This window comes from Sylvia atricapilla, chromosome 6 (genome assembly GCF_009819655.1).
Source record: "Sylvia atricapilla isolate bSylAtr1 chromosome 6, bSylAtr1.pri, whole genome shotgun sequence".
Taxonomy (NCBI): Eukaryota; Metazoa; Chordata; class Aves; order Passeriformes; family Sylviidae; genus Sylvia; species Sylvia atricapilla.
Window position 1 is genome coordinate 19,414,770 of NC_089145.1, and position 20,740 is coordinate 19,435,509.

General features: G+C 40.4%; 1 protein-coding gene across 1 annotated transcript in view; it reads left to right on the forward strand.

Annotated features, from left to right (window-relative positions):
* Positions 1–14,034, forward strand: part of LDLRAD3 (low density lipoprotein receptor class A domain containing 3) — a 67,157-nt gene extending 53,123 nt beyond the window's left edge. Inside the window, exons 4-5 of the mRNA XM_066321039.1 lie at positions 10,195–10,540; positions 12,241–14,034. Of these exons, the coding sequence (XP_066177136.1) occupies positions 10,195–10,540; positions 12,241–12,502 (608 nt within the window). The 3' untranslated portion in view covers positions 12,503–14,034. The remainder of the gene's footprint in view (positions 1–10,194; positions 10,541–12,240) is intronic.
* Positions 14,035–20,740: the final 6,706 nt, after the last annotated feature.

Consider the following 20,740-nt stretch of genomic DNA (forward strand, 5'->3'; position numbering starts at 1 on the left):
TTGATTTATAGTCTGAAATGTTATGCTAAGTCCATCCACAGGGAAAAGTTATCCAAGTGTCCTCTGCACTCTAAAAGGAGAAGATGAGCTCCTCCTTCTTTCTGAATGCATGGGTAGCCTCTAAGGCTTATAGAATTTATTGATTTGTCAATGAGGTATGAACTCCTACTGAACTTGGGAGAAGAATGGGATCATGTAACAAATGATATAAAATTCTTTACAAGAGGACCTCCATCCTCATTGTTAGAAGGCGTTTTTCATCTTTTTTCTGTTTATCTGAAGACAGGTTGGATGAAACGAACACAGGTTTGTCGGCTCACCAGGAGAAATAACTCAAATTTAGGTTTTATGGGGTGTTTTGGGTTGTTTGATTGGCAGGGTGAAAGTGTTGTTATTTCTGACTGCAGGCCAGTGTATACATTCAAGACTGTCAGAGGTCTCAGGGTACTTCCAAAGCACACCTAAAAGGATTTTAGCTTAAGGGGATCTGTTCCAGTGCTGCATTCTCCTTGCCACTTTGCAAATTGCACCTCACACCACAGCCACACATGAAGGTAGTAAGTTAATGTGGTGCTTTGCCTTTGGGGGAAAGTGGTTCAAATTTAACCTGGATTGTAGATGCTTAAAATTTATAGGATTTTTTATGTTCTTCAGAAAAATGTTGAGAAACTCTCCTGAGGACATACGCGAATGATAGTCTGTATGATAAAAGAGTGGTCAGTGTAACTGGAAATCTAAAAGCATGGAGGGATGTGATATTACTACTGTTTATTCACTGGCAGAGGTGGCAGCTCTAATCAGTTAGACATATGAAATAAAGCTGTGATTTCTCTTGTTAGTCACTTGGGACACTTCCCTGCAGTGTCTGAAAGCCCTGCACTTGTATCGTCAGAGCAGGTATGGTTTTGATTCTCATTCATTTCAAACTTCTGTGTTTAAAAATATTAGAAGCCTCCCTGCAATGTCTTCTTCAGCCTAAACAATCCCTTCTTGGTAGTTAATGTCTGATAATTCATGTTGTTCTTCATCAAGCTCTGATTCACCTTTGCTTTTTTAAGTGTGGTGTCCTGAGCTGGATAAATACTCGAGCACACACACCTTGCTAGAGCTGGATTCTGTTTGGGTTGTATTTTTCACTGCCAGTGAATGTGCTGTTCCCTGCTGATACCTGATTATATGTCATCCTGACCATTTCTGCTGTTTTAAAATTATTTTTAATTTTGATCTCGTCTAGCAGGGTTGATGTTGCCTAACAGCAAGCTGAATAAGCATTCTCTATCATTCAGGTAATTGCTGAATAGGTTCAGAGCAGAGCCTTTTGGACCTCCCTGAAAAGCTTTCAATTTTCTGATGAGCCACTGACAGCCACAGCCTTTGAATGTTTCCCTCCCACTCTCTATTTTCAGTGTCATCTTTTCTGATCAAGTGAGATTTTTATCAGAGGATGAAAAGCACATGTTTATCTTCTTCCTGGTGTTAATGCCTTCCAGATGCTTGTTAGTGTCCCATTCCTGTACACTAGCTTTCAGTTGCAGCTTTTTTTCTTCTCTTTGCCTCATTTACTTCTCTGTTTATTCTTCCTCCCTCACTCTTTCTCTGGCATTTGGCAGTCTGGGTCTTGTGATCAGGAAGGTCAAAAAGGGCTATGCAATAGCTACTTTCACAGCCAATTTCTGTCTCTTCTGTTTTATTTTGCTCTTTTTCTGTTGTATGTATGTACATATAATATTTAAGGAAATATTTAGAATTTGATTTGCAGCCAGGTACAATTGTTAAGACCTTCCTGAAGGTGGAACCTGAACACAGTGAAGCTACTGAGGCCACTGTTTGGCAAGAGTTTCTTGAGTTTACAAACCTTGTGGCTGAAAGGAAGTATTAGTTTGTATGTCAAACAGTTGTAATGCAAAGTCAGGATAACTTTAAGAGGCAAAACATCTCATAATGTAACTTCACACAGGTGGGTTGTCAGTTGGAACCAAGCACCGAGCTTCATCTTGTTTTGGATGGAGTGTCTGCCCACATCACACAGTTGTTGTAGTCTTGCTTTCCTCTCCAGTCCCCTTTTGATTCCTAGAGCCAGAGGGTAGCCTGCAGGCTCTTGCTGGAGTGGATTTGCTGCTGGTTTCTTCTGTGGCAGTCATTGAAAGGGCATTGAGTGGGTATGAATGAATGGGTGATCTGAAAGGTGACCCTAGGAAAGGGATTAGGTGACCTGGAAGGTATTGTCTGTCTCTGCGGATTTGTTTCTTTTTTTAATAAGGATCAAAACCTGCCCATGGTTTCTAGATTGTTAGTATCTTGAACAAGTGAAGCTATGTATATTGTGTATCTGGCAGCATCTCTTCTTCACAATTCTAGAAAAAGAATAGGATTGATAATATTAATATGTAAAACAGGACATGGGCGTTGTACTAACACTTTTACAAAAATCAGAGCCATTAAAGTACAGTTCTTGAACGATTAGACTAAATTTATAAACTGATTATAAACTTACTCTACAATAGATTTAAATCACATTTAAGCAGTATTTATTTCCATGTGTACCTGACTGCAGGCTCCATAAATCCTGCACTGCATTTCTTCAAGCCTTATTATCCTTCTTACGCTCCAGCTGTTCATAGCACTAATCAGCACCCAGGAAAAAGTTAATGTGCACATTCTAGCTGAGCACTGTGTGTCTCTTCTTGCCAGCCTCCAGAATAAACACTACAAAAATGCAATTCATCTGTCCTGCACAGCATCCCGCATTCAGCTTTTTCCAGACATTCTGTTAAAATAACATGCATTTTTTTCAGGCATATAGATCACTCAAGATAAATTGGTAACAGTTTTGCAATGGTTGTAATTTAGTTTCAGAGTTGATGGATGATAAAAACACAAGCATTTCATCTACAAATTTTCATTTTAATTAGTTTAGTTTTGGTTTTTATTTGTTGGGTTTTTCTGCCTCCTAGATATTCACATAATTCCAAGGAATGTTAGTGGAGTATGTCATGGAAACTTGGATTCTAAACACTTGGGGAATAGGAAAGGTAAAGCCACCTGTGGCCTTTGCCAAACCTGTTTTCCTTCATACTTTTGTCTTGGAACTGTACTGAAGGCCTTCCAGAATTAATCAAGGTAGGGCATGCCTTTGCAGTGTCGGGGAGCTGATACAATGTCCAGGCTCTTACCTGGCTCAGAGCTCCAATTAATCATTGCAGAAGACAAGACAGTGCACTTTCACATAAATTTACCAGTATTGCCAAGGTTATTTGGTAGAAAATAATATGCTTTAGTTGAAGTGAAGATGAAGCTGATATTACAGAACCAAAGAATCACTAGGGTTGGAAGGGACTTGTTGAATGTCTCCAGAGAGGGAGATGCCATGATTTCCTTGGGCAACCTGTTCCAGTGCTCTGCCACCCTCAATGTAAAGGAATTCTTTCTCATGATGAGGTGGAAATTCTTGCATTTTAGTGTATGTCCATTACTCCTTAAATATTGGAGACTGAATACACTTGAGTCTTGCTGGTTGAATTTCACAGTTCTGTTAACTTCTCCATTAAAACATTTTATTGTTTTAACTTTCAAGACTATCCTGTACTGTTCATTATTGGTATGCAAGAGAATACTCAGCAACCAAAGACCCCAAACCTGGACTTTTATGCAGTTGGGGAATACTGTTTGTGACTGGAGCAAGGTGAGGCTGGAATATCTCTTGGGAGATTGGAGGAAAGAGCAGGAAAGAGGAGGAAAAAGCTTTAGGATCAGTGGCTATTATCTCCAACTTAGGCACCTTGCTTGAACTGGCACTAGAGCCTGGGAGGTGTGTAGTTGTCATGTGTCTCAGCAAGAGCACCAGAGCATGTTTATGCTATGAAGATAATACTGTTTTTCTTTCTTTGAAGTGGATTCTTGATTTATTTTGTAATCTTGGTCTACCAAAGAGCCTTCTGGTGGGTGCAGTTAGAGATTTTCCTTCTGCAGAGCAGATTTAATTTAGTGCTTGGGAGAGGGCAATAGTAGCTCAAGCCCCTAAAGCTTAGAGTGCCCCAAACTCTTCCTGAGTGGCATCTTCCTGTCATAAAGTGTTACAAGAACTCTGTAGTAACCAATTTCATGGTACCCTCCTTGATGGTGACCCTCTATTGACAAAGGAGAAAGAAGAGACTAACAGGACAAAGTTCTTCCTTTTTATGTTCCACCCCTGCTTTTGGGCCTGGTTTTTGTACTGGCTATGATTTAATCAAAGTGCACCACTGTCCTATCACGTGTCCAGGAACTGGTGCATAGATCAATGATGGAGTAATCCTGAATTACGTTTGAGTAACACTTTAATTTCCTCCTTGGGCTCCATCCAGCTGCCAAGTCTGGACCTTTTGTTTTTGTGCTTTCTGGCAGGTTTTGGCTTTGCAGGTTTTTACACTGCTGCCAAGTTAATTTTAGAACTTTGGTTGCTATGACTACTACTAAGTATTTCTTAGTTCTCTACTTATTTGCTCAGTTTGCTGCTTTTCTTTTCTTTGTGTGTGTGTGAAGTGCATGGAGTAATTATCCTACCCTGCAGAAGATAAAAAAGGATGGCATGTGAGAGGTGAGGCTCTTGATCTTTGGGCTGACTCAGCTGCTCTTTTAGAGCAGCTGCAAAGACTTGAAAGCACAGCTCTTGTAGTGCGTGGTCAGGATGAGGATTAAGTCTGGGGAGGAAGGCCCTGGTAATGCACTCATTCTGGTGCACTGAATGAGACATGCTGGCATTGCTTCTAATTCTGCTGACTGCTACTGTCCTTAAGTTTATCTGTGTCTTGCTGGCTACTTGTATAACTATATATAGTTCCAAGTCTTATACATATCTTTACATTCTTGGGAGCAGTAACCATTGTTTTGCTGAGCCTCTAAAGTGCATTATACAGAGAAATTCTGTTTCATTGCTCAGAGCTCAAGTTATTACACTAATACCAATAGTGATGTAAATATATATATGTATTTATATTCTTCATATCAAGAGGTCCTACTGTGTTTATGCAGGCAAGGTCATGACTGTCTTCCCAGTCATCTTAAAGAATAGGTAAAGACAGAGCATGCAGTGGTATTTAAGACTTCTGATTGATATTTGAAACACTTAGACTTTTCAGGAAAATGTAGTTCTTGTCAGTATGAAAGATCTTTGGAGAATGTCCTGAGAAAGTGAGAATGTCACTGTCTAGTTTTCAGGTGGGGATAGCTGGGCAAGGAGCCAGGCAGTGGTGGAGAAAATTACCTGGTGGGCAACTTCAAGAGTTGGGAATAGATGCACCCTTTGCTCCAGTTTCTTAGATCAAGGGCAGTTCTGTTTGCTGTGGTTCTGTTCTATGGGCATTAGGGACACTTGTGATAGGATCACTTTGGTGCCTTTTGAAGCCAGGGTATCTGTGCAGATGCCTATTGTCTGTCTTTGTCTGTGAAGCCATCACTGTTACAGACATACCTGGAAGGAACTTCATCCTGGTGCCTTCCCAGAAGTCTTATCCATTTACCAAGTAAGTACCTGTTAAGCAAAAATGTAATCATATTGTATTCCTCTGGCCAATTCCCATAGATAAGGTCTGTTTAGTATGTGTAACACCTCCATTAGTGAATCTCCCTTCTGTGCTTGAAACAGAGAAAGCCATAGCAGGGTTAAAACATGCTTTGAATGCAGTTGAAAACAAATCCTTGACTCTGGTGTCTATGGGAACTGTAAAGCTGTTCAGGAGGGGAACAATGGTAACCTAGCATGAGACTTCATGAGGTCAAGGTGCTGTGTTGTCTGAGAGAGATCTTGTTTGTAACACTGAGAAGGGCAATAGGGAAAAGAGATAACTCAGTTAGAAAAACATCTCCAGAATAAAGAGTACTCTGAGAGTTCAGTGCACAAAATCTATGTGAGACTTGTTTTAGTGGTATATAAAATCATCAAGGATGAAAAATTTAATAAGAGTTTTGGGAGACTTAGCTGGATGCCCTGAGAACTCCAAACACAAAAAGTAAATAATGTGCAGAAGCTCTGCCTGTCTGCATTTGATTTTTGTTGTCTTTAACCTTCCAAGCTGCAGCTCTGCACTTTAACCAGTTGGAATTTAAATGTGTTGTTACAGTAGCATCTTTGTTGGAGATGGACCGTGACTCGTGCTCATTAAGGCTACAGATGTCTGCTCAGATTATGTATTTCAAAAGCTTTTTCTCCAATGAACTGTGAAAAGCCAGGCTTGAGCAGAGGATTGTGAAAGATAAAATAATAGCCTCTCATCCCTATGTCTGGCAGACTTAATGCAGTTACTCTCAGATCTTCTTTAAAACTTTGAGACAGCAAATTTGTTCACAGTCAATAAAATAGACCTCTGAGCACAACCCACTATGTTTCCTTTATCAGTATTTTCCTAAATTATTCACAAGGCTTTTTTACACTCCAAAAATCTCTAATCTGTGAATCCAGCATTTTCCAGATACTGGGGTTTAATAGGCATAAGTGGCATTGATAAATTGTTTATATGTGGCATGATAGAAAATGGATCTTCTTCAGGGGAAAAAAAAGCACGAAATAATAAATACTCCCTGAATTTAAATTAAATTTTGCTTGCCCACTCACTCTTTTTCATGAATTTGCACTTAGTACCAGAGCAGACAGAACTTTTTAAGCCTACCTGGATAATTCCTGCTTCTTCTGGGAGAGGATAACTGAATTACCAAGAAATTCAGTTCAGTGACTTCTGTGATGTGTAAACATTTGCTGGAAGTTATTAGAGCAGAGCTAAAGAGTAATGGATTTTGTTTCCTTAAGTAGCCGTGCATGTCCAACTGAGAGTTTTCAAATGTTCTCTATATTTCACCTTCTCTCTTCTACATCGAGTGCAAAATGGATACAGGTTCATCAAGCAGTCTCAGCTCAGTACTCCTCATTCCCTTCCAAACCTCTGAATATTCACCAGGATCTAAAAAAAACCCAGAATGTTATCAAGGAATTCTAAAAAGTTACTTACTTCAACGTGATTAGGTATATAGAAAGACAAAGCAAAAACTTGATGTCAAAGTCTCTTGTATGCAAAACGACCTCATAGTTCTGCTACTTTTGCTTTAGCCGTGCCATAGAGCAATTTTCTTGCCAGAGCATTACTTTGGAAGACCATTAAGGGCAATTCACCTCTCTAGGACTGTAAGCCAGGCAGTGTTGATAGGCTCAGGTTTTTTACTTTCATCTTCTGCAGGTTTGGATTTAGTGGCCTTGTAGAAAAGAGAGATTGGGTACAGGTTGGTCTTTCATGGAATAAATTATATCACAGCCAAAGTGAAATGCCACTGAACTTCACTTGTGAACATGGCTTCCTAGGAGACCTTAAGATTTTATCTCCTTGGCTCAGAAAACCCACCAATAAGGCAAGAATAATGTTATTATTGTGTGAAAGAAGACTTAGTTTCAATGACAGTTTCTTAGTACTCCATGTCAGGTACAGTCTGTTCCTGGGCAGGTATAAATTACACATTTTTAGGGAGCTGGGTTCTTTGTATGGGAACAGTGTCTCTGCAAATCCTCCACACTGCTTGGGGTGCAAGAAAGAGCACTTGACAAATGAACCAGATTCTTTCCTCTTCACAGGAGGTATCTGTACCCCTCTGTGCTGCTTCATGTTAGAGACACATGGGCTAGAATTAGCTGAACTGATGGGAGATGCTAATTCCTATCCCAAATACAATATTGCTGTGTTAGCTGGTTCAAAGGTTGCAGCAGACAGCACTGTTCAAAACAGCACCCTAATAGCCCTGCTTCTGGTTCATGACCAGATGTGTAGGCATGCCCTTAGATTGCTCTGGGTTTCAGAGAAACAGTGAACTAAATGGGAATACAAGAAACAGATCTAAACACCCCAAAAGGAATAGAGTTACTGCTAAATAAATGATGTTTCATTAGCCACAGTAATCTCAAATCTCCAAAACAGCATGTTAACTGCAAATCCTAAATCTCTGCAAAATATGTCTATGGTTGTTGTATGAAAAGGATTGTAAAACCAGATAAGAGATGTTTTGTTTCACAGTGTTGTAAAGCTGGTCATCAGATGCCATCTGACTTTTAACAAAGCAGTTTTTCTTCAGCAGTCTAGTTAACTTGTTTGGATTTATAGAACTGGTTCTTGTAGGACCTAGAAGATGCTATCCTAAACAGGTGGGTAACTTTAAAAGGTTGAGGAAAAAAAATGGATGGATAATTCACTTCTCATTTTTCCTCCCTTTTAGTAAGATGGAGATTATACTGAGAAGAGACTGTGCTGCTGCAGAATGACCCCATGGTAACTAATTAGGTCTCAAACAGGTCTGCAAAGCATCCTGTTTTCAGTGTTATGCCAATGCACTGTAACCAGTGAGCCAAGTTGAATGAGGGTCTTGTGATATTTTACTGGGATGTCATAATAGATTTACCTTCCTTGCACTTGCTCCAGGTAGTAGTATTCATCCATGGGTCAGTCCTTGCAAATGAACCTCTTGATGTTTGCATAAAAATGATCTGCTTGTCATTATATTTCCTGCACTGGCCCTTGTCTGTGATACGTGACATGAATTCATTTCTCAGCTGTCAAATTTAGGGAGTGTATTAAAGGAGCCAGAGTAATATGTGATGAGCTGTAATTAAAATTACTAATGCATGTCAGTTCCTTTCCTTCCTTCTGCTTTCATTTATATTCCTCATGCAGGCTTGGTTCACTTTGCTGAGTGAGCCAGAGACCAAATGTTGACTGGAAACAGTGATTTCTGCTTTCTCTAGCACAGTTGCGCAGGGAAATAAAGTTAGCAGAGATCCTCCCTGAGGTGTTACACTAAGTATCAGGAAAAGTCTGGCTTGCAGCTGGCCTGCAAAGCTCTGGTCTATGGTTGTAGTGGAATCATCAGTGGAACAGCTCTAGCTGAGTGGTAGTTTTCATAGCTGGTAGCAGGACCAATAATCACAGAATAGTTTGGGTTGGAATAAACGATGAAGATCATCTTGTTCCAACGACCTGGCCTTCAACACTTCCAGGGATGGGGCATCCACAGCTTCTCTAGCAACCTGTTCCAGTGCCTTGCTACTCTCATGGTGAAGAAACCATGTTTTCTTTCTTCTGATACAGTCTTTTTTACTCTCTCTCATCTCTTCTTATGAAAGTATCTGTGCTTTAGAATGAAGATGTTTAAAGCATTAGCCATTTTATGTTGTCTTGTCTTACTGACAAATGCAGAAGCTGTTTTGAGTGATGCTGGAAATTGTGGTTTGGTGTTTAACCATGGAAGTGAACTACCAAAATCAAATATTGAAAGATACCTGAAACATCTTGATGAAAACTAGATGCTTGGGTAAAGGTCTTCCATTATGCTGGGCAGAGTCATTGTATATTTCATTATCTGTTGTTAGAGAAATATGTTTGTGACTCTGTTGCAACTCTGAATGACTGAAAAGCAGTTTTGCTTGATAAGTAAAAGAAAAGAAAATCATATGCCAAGACTTACTGTGCCAGCCTTCTGCAGTAGGAAATTAAGAATTTGGATGGATCATGCTCTTGTAATCGTGTGGATTTGGAGTTCTGTTTGTTAGGTTTGATTGGGGTTTTACTCAGCTTCATATTTTTCTTGAGGTAGATGAATGTTAGAATAGCCTGTTTGAGGCTATAAGGAACTACAGGCTGCACAGAAAGAGAAATTCCTGCCCAAAAATGTTTGTTTAACGGCTGCATGACCTTATGAACACGGGGCTTAAATGGTGTCAGGAGAATGTAAAGTAAAAAAAAAAAAAAAAAAGTAAGTGTTGCACCTTCTACATCTCTAATTGTAGTGAGCTTTCCCAGGTGCAGCTGAGGTATTGTGGTTGTGGCTTGGAATTGGGTGTGTCACCTCTAGAAACAAAAGCTATGGGTGTTAGGTAGGGGTGGGGGACACACTCCCATGATAATGCCAGTGCTTCCTACTCCAGTGTGTATTTTCCTCTTTCTCAGCTTGTCTCTCCCTAGTAGTTTATGTGCTGGCACTACTGCAGGTGAGCATGGAGTGAGGGATACTCTGCCAGTCTCCAGTTTCCATGCATGTGCTTTTAATAATCTCATTTTTCACAGTGTGAAGGAAAAAGGAAAACTTGCTTTTGTCACTCAGTGTATTAGCAGAAAGCACAGCATAGACCAAAAGCAGTTCTACATTGAAACCAATCTCAGGCTTCCTTTCCCTTTTGTCTTGCAGAGGCAGGGAGCGGCCAAGACTACGTGACCTCCGAGAACCAGCTGCTGTACTACCCGAGCATTACCTACGCCATCATTGGCAGCTCCGTCATCTTCGTCCTCGTGGTGGCCTTCCTGGCCTTGGTGCTGCACCACCAGCGCAAGCGCAACAACCTGATGACGCTGCCGGTGCACCGCCTGCAGCACCCCGTGCTGCTGTCCCGCCTCGTGGTCCTCGACCACCCGCACCACTGCAGCGTCACCTACAACGTCAACAACGGCATCCAGTACATGGCCAGCCAGCCCTACCACAGGCCCGTGGACCTGGACTCCCCGCCCTCCTACTCAGAGGCTGTGCTTGACCAAAGGTATGTGCAGGAGCTGATTCTGCGCCCACCAAAGCGTCCTTCTGCTGCTCACAGCTCTGGTAATCTGTGCTGCTGCTGCTCCCCGTTTACTGCTGCTTTTGACACAAGTCCAGTGCTGCACTTCTGTCACCTGCACAGGGTCAGATTTCAGTAAATCTGAGCTCCTTCTGTACGTGAAAAATTCATGGTCCTCAGGTCCCTTTACTATTACTGGCATTAAAGGGATTTGAGGCAAACTCAAGTCTTGTTCTTCTAGCACATGTTGCTAGTAACATTCTGAGAATGGCAGGAGAATGTATCACTTGTTCACTAGTGATAGCCTGTGTGCTAGTCTGGAATCAGAATGGAAAAACTGAATTTGGAGTTTCACCAAAAAAACCCAGCTAAGTTGTAGGTCATAGCACTGAAAAAATACAGCCCTGTTCGTTTATAGTAAGTATATAAAGGTGAGAGAATTCTTTGATTCTTGTATAAAGAAATTGTATTGTTCTTCTGGTCTACATTGCTTTATCTTTTACCAAGAGAAGAAAAGAACAGAACTTTGGAATGGAAAGAGCTCTTCTTAATTTAAATAGCTAAGAGTGCTTTGAAGTTTGTGTGGGTGTAGCTTGTTTATGATGCTTCTGTAGTTATGTAGTTACGACATTGGTTTTATTTGTGGATAATTAACCTTCATCTTAGCCTCTGTCTGTAAAGGCTTTACAAACAAGACTTATAAGCAGACACCCCTTCTACATAAAAAGGATAGGGTACAAACTTTTAACAATTCTGATTGTTCACTATCACCCTGTTGGTATTTTTAGTACAAACTGTGGGATTTAAGAGTAATAAATTCTTAAATAGTAATAATAAATAGTAAATTAATAAATAGTAAATAAATAAATAGTAAATGCCTATTCTCTAATACTTTTGGCTGCAGGTCCCTTGTCTTAATGTTGACTTTCATAATAATGATATCTTTCATTATTAAGGACAACTAAATGAGCAGGTGTCCAGATTGTAATCACTCCTCACCTGAGCTGATAAAGCCATCAGCAATTTCAGAGCTAATTGCTCCCAGGGCCTGTTATCAATCTGCTCAACCCCTCAGTCCTTTTACATGCTTGCTATCAGAACCACAAAACAGTTTTCCTGAATGCAGTACTCACCTTGCCTGTGCCTACTTAACAGTTGCTCTGCATATGATCTCATGACAGCCAAAGTGATTTGTCAGTGTGGAGAATTCAGTTTGTTATTTATTTGTAGACTGTAAGCCATTAATCTCTGTCACTTAGTGGATTTTTCCTTGGAGCTTTCTTCTGTTCACGTCATCATCTATAGGTGTAAATCCACCACTTAAAATGTTACTTCTTTTAGTGGGTTCTCTGGTTTAAACGTTAAACAGAATAGTTTTTTACCTCTTGCACAGCTATCTTTGAACTAGCTTTGTTGGAAGCCCATAGCCTTCTAACTCAGCATGTGAATTGTTAAACAGGTTGTAATTACTATTCTGGCACCTTGGCCAGAAACCTTGCTTCCCAGTGGTGGTGTGATATTTTGAAATTACCTGAATGATGTGAGCAGGTCTGAGACCTCTTGATATGTGTCATAATTGAAAAGCTAAGAAATACTGTTTGATTTTTTTTCATCATTGGAATACTATTTACTATCTTCTGTCCCACTGTTTTCAGTAACTTCTTGCTCTGTTGTGTGTCTTACAGCAGACCACCTTGGTTTGACCTTCCTCCACCACCTTATTGTTCTGAGTCTGAATCCCCTAATCAGCCAGACCTTCCTCCTTACCGCTCTCGGTCAGGGAGCTTGGCCAGCACAGACACCCCCATGGCAGAGAGTCCTGTGGGCACATCCAACAGCTGGATGAGAGACACCCATGGCAGCATGGATGGGCACAGAACTCTTCTGGAGAGGACAGCAGATCAGAGTGATCCTCTGGTCAGCCACACTGCTGAAAGAGAAGTGTAACTGCTGCAGTAGGTGGGATGGCCAGGAGGTATTTACCATGTTTGTGTGGGTTTATCTGCTGTGGCTAATAGGTTTCAGGTGACATGTGCCTGAATGATGACTTGCTTTGAATTCACACTGAGTTCATATTTGAATTCAGCATTTTGGGCTCATCAAAGGCAGAGCAAGGAGAGCTAAACACATAAGCTCTCCACAGTATTTTTGTGAGCAAGTTCTGGTTCAGACAAGTAAAAGAAGCATCAGTGTTTTGTCAAAAGAGCTGATATGATGTATTTATTGGACTGCTTACTGTATATGAATGTATATATATGTGTGTATAATATTTACAGAAGTTGTACTCAAGAACTCTGCCAGAAGGACTCTTGTTTTCATACTGCCTTCCAGGCTGTCGACGTGGGAGCTGTTTCTTCTTACTGTCTGGTGCCAACTGGTGGTCACTGAAGCACATGAGAGGCAGTCATTCTGCTTGGAGGGCTGCTACCCAATGCCAGCCACCCGGCAGTGCCCAAATTGCAGAAAATCTCCTACTTGACCTGTCTCTGCGTGGTCTGTGAAGGAAGTTTAAGTTTGCGAAGATGCAACAATTGTAACTGCAAGGTTATTGGGGGTTTTTTGCCAGATGCCAGTATCTAGGCCAAATTTGCCTGGGTTGTCTCAGCAACACCACAAAGGTTGGCTTATCTGTCAAATATCAAGGCTGAGTACAGAGGCACTGAAGCTTCTTAAAACACCAGAGTAAGACTTCTTTTCCTGTGTGGCATAACAGTACTCCATGTGTTCCCCTCTTCAAAAACCCCACAACTAAACAACAAAACAAACGCCAAATTTTTTCCAGCAAAATCTTCAACACTAAAACTGGTGTGAGGCAAGCACCCAGCACAGAAAGCTTTGATGTCAATGAGTAGTTTGTTATATTTGTAAAATACCTGGAAGCAGGTCACGCAGTGAAAGGTGTTGGGCTTGACATCCCGTCTGCAGTGTGTATGTGTACAGGCATGGATACATGTGTAGTGCTGTGTGTAGGTATGTACACAGTGGATCACTTGGGCTTAGTTCTGCTACACCACAAGAACTCTAAACTGTCCAAGTTTTGTTTTTCATAAACTCACTGATTTTCACGGAGTTTGCATTATTCACATTCATTTGGTTCATTTTGGTCTCTGCAGAAAACCAGGATTATTTATGTCTGTTCTATCCTAAGTCTTGTTATGGTCTCCTGTCAAATGTGTTTCAGTGCACTTTGTTGAATCACCATGTGAAAGCACCTCTGAGGTAAAGGTATTTGGAGTAGCAAGAGGGAAGAAGCTGTGAATTTAAATACCACAAGCACATGCTTGTGCTCAATATACAGAAAACAGTGCAGTGTCTTCCTCTTGTCTGGGGGGAAATTTGACTTGAAAAATTTTTTATATTTGTCTATCCCACATTTCCTACTTTTTCTATGTAAAAGAATGGTGTCATTAAACAGACTTTGCTGTTTAAAGGAAGTGAAGGAAGCTGACTGTCCACACCTTCTGCTTTCTTCTTCCCCATCTTTGCCCAAAGGTTACATGCTCAGAACCCAAGAACTTGGAGTGTAGGTAAGGGAACAATTGAAGTTCAGTCTCAGTTCTCATAAATACACCTGAATTTTTAGGGAGGAGGTTAGGGTGTTGGGTTTTGGGTTGGGTTTTTTTTTTTTTTTTTCCATTTTCAGCTCTGGAGTCTATTGCCATGGTATGCAAGAGTCAGGGACCAGATCGATTTACAAGCACAGGTCATTCCAGGACTGAGGACGTGGTGGGGAGTCCTGGAGAATTCTAATGTGGATGGACTGGGCTGACTTTGGAAGCAGATTAAGGGCAGCTTTCATTACAGGCTTAGGCAGCCTGTGGTGAAGTACATTGGGGAAGATGCTCCTAGGTCCTCGCAAAGTAATGTACAAGAGCGGGTCAGATTTCATCCTTGCTGAGAACTGAAGCAATGTAATTATGCTGTCCTGCACAAAGCAGGATTTAGCTTTATTACTGGTTGACCAAAGTAATAGGCAGACTGTTGTCATTGCACAGAGCAGACAGCTATTCTTTATTTTATTGGTAAATCAGACTCAGGTATGTGAATGAGTTAATAGTACAGGTGGTTGCAGGGACATCTCCTGTGACCACTGGACCCTGCTGTCCCTCTTGCTTTTCATTAAGGTTCTGCATGGCTTCTGTAAGAGAGCTATGTTATACTGTATCAGAATTAACTTTAATGGTTTTCTGTTGGAGTTTTAGAAACTTTATATTGGTCTTGAAAGCATTGAAGAGTTTGCAGTAGTTTCATTGTAATTAGGTATCTTTCTGATTTTAAAGTTGCCTAAGGTTGTATTAGTGAAATTATCTTTGTGTCCAGCATCCCTCAAACAAACCTTCCACAGGGGATTGCATTTCACCGTGTGTATTCTAAGACACCAAAGGGTGTGCAGCCCAAATACTGTGTGCCTATGGCATCTGAAAAACATTACTTTGCATTGCTAAGAAGTAGGAAAAGATTGAATATAGCCTGTTTTTCTGTCTTCTGTGTCAGTCACTGTCATATATGTACATATATATATATATATATATTAAAAAAAGATATTCTTTCAGGATGTATATATTCACGTAACTTTTGCATTAAGATGATCCACTTGGACTTTCCAGAAAAAAAAAAGGAAAAAACCTTCTTAATGGTGTGGTGTTTTTCCCTTCCAGCTAAGGATCTATTTATCTTTGTATAGGAATCTTCTAATTTTTGAGAACACAACTTAAAAGAGATGGTGCCTTTCTGTTTGAATGTTGATTGGAAAATCTGTTACCTGCATTTCTGGGTGTTGTTACATATCATTGTCTAGAAAAAGAGCAACAAGTCTTGTCTTCCTTTTCACTGTTACTTATGGGGACCACTGAATTTTGAGGACTACAGCAGTTCAGTATCTTGTTCCAAAAAGGTGCGCTAAAATTTGGGCTGGCTCGACTTACCCCAGTTTTCTGCTTTGCAGAACAGGTTTGCTAGGCTGGTTTCTTTGGAAATTGCCGTAGTATCACACAGAAATTGTTTATGATGTGTCACTTCTAGTGTGTTGATACAGCATTACACTGCATTATTCAGTGGAATCTTTGGGAAACGTGCTGATGGAATTAAATATTTCATTGAAAATCCTGCTGCTTGTAAGGCTGAAGTTAAATGTTCATCCAATACCATGTGATAGGGTTTCTTCTCGGTAGCAGGTAAAATTGGGATTGATCATCCTATTGTTTGCAATTTTTCTTAACCTTTTAGTTTGATGTTAGTCATCCAAGAGCTTTCCTTTCTACTTAATAATAAAACAAATGCATGCTATTTCAAAGACTCATTCCTACAAAAGTAAAATCAATTAAATTTTTCTTCAAGAGCCAAATTCCATTTCCACATATGTACTGAGTGGTGACCGCTGTGTTGAGTAGTTCTCAGTACAGCTATTAATATATTTAAACAAAAGAGTTTGAAGAAATGACTACTTAAGGTAAACGAAGGCATGTTGGAAAGAAAGTAATTTAAAAATAAACAAATAAATAAAATTCAGGAGCTTCAAGTGTCTGTAACCTCTGCTGAAATCAGAGTGCTGTGTATTTAAAAGGAAGCCATTAGTGATTCTGCTTGATAGTAATCTGAAGTTCCTTGTGAGGCAAATTACCATTTACCTCTCTGGTACTGGAAATGGAAAACTGTCAGTAATGCTTTTAAAAGAAAGCCTGTGAATAATTTTCTTGGCTCTTGTCGGCAGTGACATATACAAAAACACTGACTGCATTGCAAATTTTAAATAACTCTATTCCTTCTTCCTCTGCTTTTAAGCCAAATCAGTTTTATTTACACCACTTCACTTTGATACAGTTAATAGGGCCCTTGTGATAGATTTAGAAACTGAGTGGAGGGAAGAGGTGACTCTCACTTTAATTAATGCTGCAGCTTATTAATCTGGTGCTCTTTACTATTAGACGTCTTAGCAAAGACAAATGGTTTTAGTAGATAAGGAAAACTATTAATGATGAAAAGGATGGAGGGACACTGAATCTGGTTTTTAATGAATATTTCAAATTGTATAAATGAAAAAGAAATTAACGCTGTATTTTTGATGTGGTGATCAAATGACAAGTACTGTTTTTAACTGTTGCTTATTGGAACCTACTTTGCCTGTAATGCCTGGAACTAAAATGGTAAGACAAGGGCTTTTCATGCAGTTCTTACTAGATCTGCAATATTTTTTTATTGACACAAGGTTATATTGCACCCATGGACTAAAATGTAGACTGCAGGAAGAATTTCAATACTGTGCTGGATTCTGCCTGAATGTATCCCAGTACAGGACTGTGGCCTTCATTTGTTTTGGTTTTTTTTGTTGTTGATTTTTTTTTTCCCTGATTTGAGGGGTTTTGTCAACTTGAAATGGAGAACTTACTTCAATGCTTTAAGGGGGGTTGTATGTTGAAAGCCAACCTTGTCTTAAACTTTTGTAAACTGGAAATCTTAAAAAATGTATTCTGTATTCCTGAATAAAATTGGTGTTTTAATACTGTTCACAAGTGAGCATGTCCCCTGTCTCAAAAGTCTTAGTTGTTTTAGTTTTATAGCCTCCTACATGAGGCTTCTTGCGACTTCTTTTGCACTCCACGTTAACTCTTTGTGGGTTTTAAATATATTTTTTAAACAAAGTGATATTGGAAACTCACATGTACCTGTGTGTATAAAAATCTCCTGATCCATATGTTTCCATATTTATTGAAATGAAAATTGCTTAATACCATAATTTCTCATTTTGCTGGCCTGGTTGTGGTATCAAAGATGAGGTGTCTGAACCAGTTTGGTTTTCTGCTTTGTTGCAAAGCTGTAGAGGCTGCAGCAGAGGTTGGTGCTGTGTGCTGGCTGCTGTATATGGATTTATATGCTGTATATGGATTTAACAACAGAGCTAAAGGTCAGTCAGCATTAGCCTCTGCCCCTTCCCCAGCACTCACGTTCCCAGCACAGTGTGCCTGTGTACCTCCAGGTCTGCGATCCACGTGCCGGAGGCGTGAGCTGGATCCAAGTGCAGATGCTCCATGGGGGCAGTGTGTCTGGCTGTGGTCCCGAGTCAGGACTCTACCCCCAACAGATGCCTCATGCAGGCACCACCACGATCAGGGGAACCCTCCAGAGCCACTGCTTGCCCAAGTCCTGTCACTCAAAGGAGTGCTGTAAGAAGTATCCCAATGTTATAAAGTTATTTTCCTAGACTAAGGAGAACTAAATCAAACGTTATGTCGAAGTAGCTGAATCTCTGTAAGTATACAGGAGTTGACATATTCCACTTCCATCATTCGTCTCCACTTGCTGCTTTCACAAAAGCACACCAGCTTTATTGTTTTCCTCATTAATTAAATCACATGCCCTGACTCAGATTCTCAGATGGAAATCTTTGTTTGGTGCTGGCAAACTGCCCCAAAATAGCTGTGGATCCAGAATTCACACCAGTGGCACAAGGGAGATGGAGCTGTTGAGGCTGCCACAATGGGCTCTCTGCAGGGGAGGGAATACTGGGGTCTCAGGGCTGGCTCATTCAGTCACATCCCAGCAAGAGCTGTGCTTGAGAAATGTTGATAATAAATACCATACTCTCCAGCTAAGCTCTCTAATTAATCTTTTTTATTCTCTCTGCTTTGATTTGTTTAAAGATCCTAATTTTTGCACCTTAAAAATTAAATAGGCAGCTGTGATTTCTGAGTGCAGCATGTTCTCTTGCTGGTTTGCAAGCCAGTCTGTTAGTCAGCCTCAGTTATCTGTTGGAGAGGCAACTAAGCAGCTTTTCACTGTTCGGGGAGCTGTCCAAAATGATGTGATGTTATTAATTGAAGCAAAGACATTTTCATGTGGAAATTCACAGCTCTTCTTTGTTTTTCAAAGCAAAGTTGAGGGTATGCATAGTGTGTAAAGCACTTTGGAAAAGTACTGGATAGATCTCTCTAGGGAATTAACTTTTCTGTTTATCTGCCAAACATACTGTGAATAGATAAATTGAAACATGATTCTCTGTTCCTCAGAATCCCAGTAGGATTCCTTACAGCTTTATTGCAGGGACCACTGGAGAAGAAGAGGTAGAGCAGTTTTGGGGCTGATCTGACCCTTAGCATTTCTATGGGCATGGGGACAAAGTGTTTCAGTATGTGCAGTTGCTTTGATGCTGGGTACTGTGCAGGAGACACGCATTCACTGAGAACTGATCTGGGACCATCACTTCCTGTATGCTTCCCTACGGCCACTGTACAGGTGGCCTTTTTTTCTCTAGTCTCTTCTTACAAGGTTGATTCCTGTAAGCTACCCTGAGATAAAACCTTTCAACTCTCATTATTTGATAACACAGCCTGTAAATCCTTCAAATTTAAACCACTGTCATTTTTCAGCACAAAAGTACAATAACCTTCACCTTGTGTAGGAGCAACAGGACTGACAGCTCGGCCTCACCCAAACCTCTCACTTCTCCAGGAGTGCCCTGGCAGCATCAGTTTGACTGAATGAATCTGAGTCTCTTAGATTTATTTGGAACACCTGCTATTTCCTTGACAGATGCAAGTCCTGTTGTGGCACAGTGATGAAGAAGTACAATGTTGTATTTGACAGAGTGGATTTTTCTTCTCATTTGTTCATGGCAGTTATTTCAGAAAACGCTCCAAAACACTCCTTGCCCAATGCTGCATCCAAAGCAGGACTATCTCACAGAGGTGTGGGGAAGGGGAAAGGCCGTAAGGTTGGCTGTTTAATGTATATGTGTATATATAGCTGCTTTGGAGATTTCTTATGTGTTCCAGCTCTTCTACCTGAATAAGAAATATTTAAGTGCTGCACAATAAGTGAATTTGCAGATGGAAGGAAGGAAGTACGGCTGATACTTGGCTGCTCTTTTGCTAATTTCTGTTTACTTAAATATGATGCATAGTCAGGAGCAAAAATTCTCCATGCATCTGTTGCTGTATTTATTGTTCTCCCTTGGCAATCTGTGCGGAGCAGAGGAGTTAGCAGAACCAATGAATTACCCAAAGTGGATTCGGAGAGTGCTTTGCTTCAGAAATAAAGGAACTGGCTTACGGATCCACTTGCAAGGTGTCATGTTAGATACGCTGGTTAAGACATGAATTACATAAAATAAAATCACACCTGAGCTTCTACAGGGAAAAAATAAAAAAAGGCAGCAAACCTGTGAATCTGAGAGTTGCAGCAGATCTTCATCAGCAGGACCAGTCTAAGAAATTCCTGCGCTGTAACCCTGAGTGGAGCTGCAAGTTCAGCACTCACAGGAAAAACCAATGGTCGTTTCAGGTTTGGTAGCATGAGTTAGTCTGTCTAGTATCTGATACCTGAAATGTGTGAAAATCATTCAAGACCAGTTGTCAGCTTCCTTCAGGAAGCTACATGGAAATTGTTTGGCTGCTTTGTTTATGTCATGTTTCTCAAGCAACTAACCACTCTCTCTCCCTTTTTATCCATTGCAGGGATGGGAGGAAGATTTCCACTGCTCTTTTAAGTAGGGACACCTGAGACAGGGAGAGACATCAAAATGAGTTTCAGGAATAACAGAACCTGCATCTTCCAAGATCCTGCTTCCTCACCACTGGCTAGTGTTGTCTGATCTATGTATTTGAAATCTTTTAAGTCCATTCCATTTAACAGAAGTTTTTTCACAGATATAAGGAGGAAAAAAAAGAGGTAAGTCTGGACATGCAGGTAACTGTTTTAAGCTCTTTCAGCAAAAAATTCTTGTGATCAAAAAACCATTTATTATTATTATTATTATTCCTTATTATCTCCTATCTTATTATTATCTTCTAGCTATTTGTTAGCCCTGTTATTTCTGAAGACTCATTGAAACAGGTAGTCTATATAGCTCTTCACATGGAGGAGGATTTTGTCCTAGAATAAGATTCCAGGCTGGGTCTTTACCTAGAGTAGGTATTTCTGTAGGTTTCCACAAAGACACGTTGTAGCTTAACAAATATGTGGACTCCAGAAGGGAGCTGGTGGAGTGTGCTGAAAATGGGTTGCTGTAAATAATGCTGGTTTAAGGATGCACACTGGAATTACAGTGTGTGGAGAGGAGTGCCAGAGGTACTACAGACCCTGAAGGACCACTTTGTCAGGTGGCTGGCACCAACATTTCTGCTTTATGGAACTGGGGAAAGGAGGGGGAGGAGGTGGGATGGAGAAATGTCATTTTGACCCTGAGTTTAT